The sequence below is a fragment of the Piliocolobus tephrosceles genome, chromosome 19, assembly GCF_002776525.5.
Source record: "Piliocolobus tephrosceles isolate RC106 chromosome 19, ASM277652v3, whole genome shotgun sequence".
Lineage (NCBI taxonomy): Eukaryota > Metazoa > Chordata > Mammalia > Primates > Cercopithecidae > Piliocolobus > Piliocolobus tephrosceles.
Genome location: NC_045452.1, coordinates 18483613 through 18488085, shown reverse-complemented (window position 1 = coordinate 18488085; position 4473 = coordinate 18483613). Strand labels below are relative to the sequence as shown.

Here is a 4473-nt window from a genome sequence, read left to right as displayed (position 1 = left end):
AGTGGGGATGATCAGCCCTGGCGCTGTGCGTGGAAGGCTGTTGCTGTCCCCAGCTGGAAGCCGCGGCTCATCGGCATGCTGCTCTTCAGGGATGTCTGGACGTGTTCAGCCCCAGGATGACTGAACAATTCCAATTCCTGGGAACAACTTGTCAGCAGCTGCCCCTCCACTCCCCTCTTACCCAAAGCCCCAGTAATCAACCCCAACAGTCTTGTCCCTGGCTTTGGAAAGCAGGACTGTTAACCCTTCCTCTTCCACAGAACATATGGGCATAACTAGGGGTGCAGGCTGGGGGTGGGAGAGGACCCAGGATCAGGTCACCCCATATGAATGGTCATTGCACACCTCCCAGCAGTAAGCCCATTGCCTGCCCAAAAATTGGTATTCAAGAGTTGGTGCTTATTGAATGAATGAATACACAACTGGAAGGGTAAAGTCTATGAGAGTCATTCATTCATTCAAAAGGATTTACCGGGTGCCTCACCATGCTGCGGACTGCCCTAGATACTGGGTGAACAAAAGAGACCAAGTGTTGGTTCTCATGAAGATTACCTTGTGGTGGAGGGCGATAGATACCATACAAATAAACTAATAAATACGGAATATAGGTGGCCCTCTGCATCCACGGGTTCCACATCTCTGGATTCAACCAACTGCACATTGCAAACATTTGGGGAAAAGAAAAACAACAACAATAAAAATAATACAAATAAAATACAGTATACCAATATTTCCATAGTATTTCCATTTTATTAGTTACTGGAAGTAATCTAGAGGTGACTTAAAGTATACAGGAGGATGTGTGTAGGTTTTGTGCAAATATTACACCATTTTACATAGGGAACTTGAGTAGCCCTGGATTTTGATATTCGTGGTTACCAATGCCTCATGGATACAGAGGGACAGACTGTGTAATCTCTGGCAGTAGTGAACGCTACAAAGAAAGTAAAGTAAGTCAAGGAGATTGAGACTGACAGATTGGGGGCAATGCTTAAATTGTGTGTTTGGGAGGGCTCCCGGAAGGCATGACATTTGAGCTGAGATCCGAAGATCATGAAGGAAAATCATACAGCTTCATTGGGAACAGTGCGTACAAAGACCCTGAGGTGGGAACGTTCCCGAAGAGCTTTAGAAACAGTAAAATGGCCCAACAGAGTAGATAAAGGTGGGTTCTGGCATTAGCTAGGAAAAGCAGTTCTCAATATGAGCATCTGTTGGAGTCACCAAGAGGGCTTATGGGGTTGCATGTTTCTGGTGGAGGAGGGGGGAGCTGTTTATCTTAGGGTTGGAATGTTTCTGATTGGAGATGTCATTTGTGGTTTATGGTCATTTTGACATTAGCCCTTAGGTTGATGCCCTTTGGGTTGGATTTAGGCAGTTTTTGATCAAGGGGAACTTTAAAATGGCGGCGCTTCTCTAAGTTGGCGATGCCCTGCTCTGACATTACCCACCTTGCAAAATGAAGGAACCGAGGCTTCAGAGGCTGCCCCGATGTGTGTCTGTGTCTTAGCTAAGTGGAGCTGCCTCAGGAGGGTGACGCACTGAGTGGGGCCCCTTACGGGATTAACAGGGTCACTCATGGTGAACTGGTTGACCTGGAGGGGAGCTGGCAAGAGGCAGGCAGAAGATCAGAAAGAGACTTTTTGCTCACTGGACCTGGGGTGTCTGAGACAGACTCACGTGATGTCACCAAAGAAGAAAAGCAGTTACGGAGAATGAAGGAGAAACAGACCTTTGGTGTAACACCAGGGATGAATTCCAAGGAAAGAACATTTCAGACAACTTGCATTTACTCTGGATTTGCGGCTGAAACCATCAGTCATTCATAGAGTGTGTGTTTATTCCCCAGCACAAGGCTGGCGGCCGCCCTGAGATGGAGAGTGGCAGAGAGGTGGAATGTTCTAGGCGTCTGGAGAGAATGTGGAACTTTCACGCAGGCACCTTTGCTGAGAGGCTGCTCTTCCCTTCAGCATCAGCCATCAGAGATCCCAGGGGCCCCAAAAGAGTGACAACAGGGGGTACCTTCGGCCAACCAATGACAGTGATGATAAACCAAATCTGTCCAGATAAGCTTCCGATCTCCCATCCACCCCACAATCATGTATGCACCTACTATGTCCCAGGCACTTACAGGTTTCTCTCCTTCCATCCCCACAACCACCCCATGAGGCGGGTTCTCCTAGGCCCATCTTGAGAGGCTGAGGGATGAGATGAGTTGCCCAGGTCAGGGAGATGGCAGTGATTTGGGTCTTTGACCCCCAACCACGTGGAAGAGGCACCCCCAACCCGGTAAACGCGTACAGAGAGCCTCCCTGGGTGACGGGCAACGAGGCGAGTGATGCATTCTCCTTTTGCAGAGAGTAAATGGACTAAGAGGAAAATACGACCTCAAGTTTCCGAGTCTCACCGCTCAGCCCCATCAAAGTGTACTTGTTCTCCCTTTGTTCACAAACATCACTTTAAACACCTTCATATTTTAGATTTTAACGCTCATAACATTTTTGGGCTTTTAAAATTAGATTTCCCTGCGGGATGCGGAGCAAGGACTGAACTTCTCGATGCACTGTAATAGCCGCGTTGTGCAGAACCCGGGAACCGGGGGAGCCGCCAGAACCGCTGCGAAGTCAAACGGAGTCAGAACGGCCCCCACTGCCTCGGCCTGGCCCACTGCGCAGGCGCCACTCCAGACAGTCTAGCGCCAAACCTGCCCCATTGTAGGCGAACCCACTTCTAGAAGGACAGCGGGAGTGGCGAATCCCCATTCAACCCGAAGACGGGTCAAGCCAGGCTCTGACCAATCAGAAAGCTTGTTTTATCACCGCTTCTGGCTGCTTGACGTGGAGGCTTCTTTATCTCGGGACTCTGGGGCGCAGCGGGGGCGGGATATAAAGCGGACTGACGTCAATAGCAACCACTCGTCAAGCAGAATGGACTTGAAGAACAGATAATCCTACGAGTTGCATCTCAAGAAAAGGCTGTTATCCCAACTCCTTACTCCCATTGGATTTTTGCGAGCCCTCGAGGGTGAGAGCTTTTGGCGGCAGCCAATCGAGGGTCAGCGAGGAGGAGGAGGCGGGGCAGGTGGGCTATGGTTACCTAGAGAGTGCGTTAGGTACTGTCCTTGTGGCCGGAGGAGAGCGGAGTCGTCTTTCCCTGATCCCGCTGGGTAGGGCTGTGCTGAGGGGCTGGGCGGGGAGCACAGACTGTGTCCGCTCTCTTGCACCTTTTCAGACTGCCGTGTCGGGCCTCGAGCCGGGCCCACCTGGAGCCCTCCCCTGCCCACCCGCCCCCAGCGCCCGATTTTCGCCCTCAGCCCAGAAGGGCCGGGCTCGGTCATCCCCAGTCCCGTCGCGGCCACTGGCCCTTGAGATCAGTCCTCCCCACCTTCCCGTCCCAGGCCAGCCCAGGGCCCGAAGCCCACCCACCCGCGCCTCTAGCAGCCGCTCTTGTGCTCTGGGTACGGCTCGCGGGAGTGTTGGTTACCATGGTGAAGCTGGCAGCCAAATGCATCCTGGCAGGTGAGTCTGAAAATTTGCGCTTGAATACGGTGGTCTCTGGAGTCCAGAGCCTTCATAATTCATCCAAAGCTTTTGTTCACCTAAATTGCCTACCTTCTTTTCCTTTCTTTCTGCCGAAGGCGAGTTACTGCAATTACTGATACAGTAAGTTACATTAGGCGCGGAAGAATGATCTTCCAGGGCACTTCGCAGCTCCAGTGGATTTTCCCCTGCTCCCTGTCACATACTCTGAGACCACCTTTACCAGTTGAGCCGACTCGTTAAAAAATCATTAGTTAAAACTCTGGAGGAGCAGACTTGTTAAAACAAAACAAACAAAACTTAAGCAAACCTTGAGTGCTTTAGCTAAACATTTACTGTACCCCAAAGTTAGGCATCAGTGACTTTGGTAGTCTTTATTATGGGATTTTTTTTCCCCCTGACCTCACCCCCTCTGATAACGGTGACCTGAGTGTAGTGACCAGAGTTTGCAAAAGGCACTTGTGTGTTTTCTTTAAGACCCAAAGTTACCGTGCTGCCCCTCTCCAAGAAGGGCATAAATGTTGAGAGTCCCAAAGGCAGGAATCTTTGTTTTGTTGACTGATACATCCCAAGCATCCAGAACAATGCCTGGAACATAGTGGGTGCTCAATAAATACTTTCAGAATGGATGAATATATGGCATGCACATTTGTAGTGTGCCCCTTATATCACTCTGCACATTTAGGAAAACAATAGCTTGGATTATAGACTACGAAACACATATGAATGTTACTGAGTCCTTACTGCATGTGAGGCACACATATTTCGTGTAATCGTCTCACCATAGCACACTGGACTAGGTACTGGATTGTTCTTTTTTTTTTTTTTTTTTTTGAGACAGAGTCTCACGCTGTCACCCAGGTTGGAGGGCAGTGGCGCGATCTCGGCTTACTGCAACCTCCACCTCCCTGGTTCAAGCAATTCCCCTGCCTCA

At 50.1% G+C, this 4473-nt stretch overlaps 1 protein-coding gene across 2 annotated transcripts in view; it reads left to right on the top strand.

The window, feature by feature from the left end:
* The first annotated feature begins 2914 nt into the window (after positions 1-2914).
* Positions 2915-4473, top strand: part of IFT27 (intraflagellar transport 27) — an 18188-nt gene continuing 16629 nt past the window's right edge. Inside the window, exons 1-2 of one of the 2 annotated variants that reach the window (XM_023222232.2) lie at positions 2915-3024; positions 3398-3518. In XM_023222232.2, coding sequence (XP_023078000.1) covers positions 3485-3518 — 34 coding nt within the window. In that variant the 5' untranslated portion in view covers positions 2915-3024; positions 3398-3484. Of the gene's footprint in view, positions 3025-3069; positions 3519-4473 lie in introns of those variants that run through there. The other variant, XM_023222231.3, reaches the window with a different exon arrangement.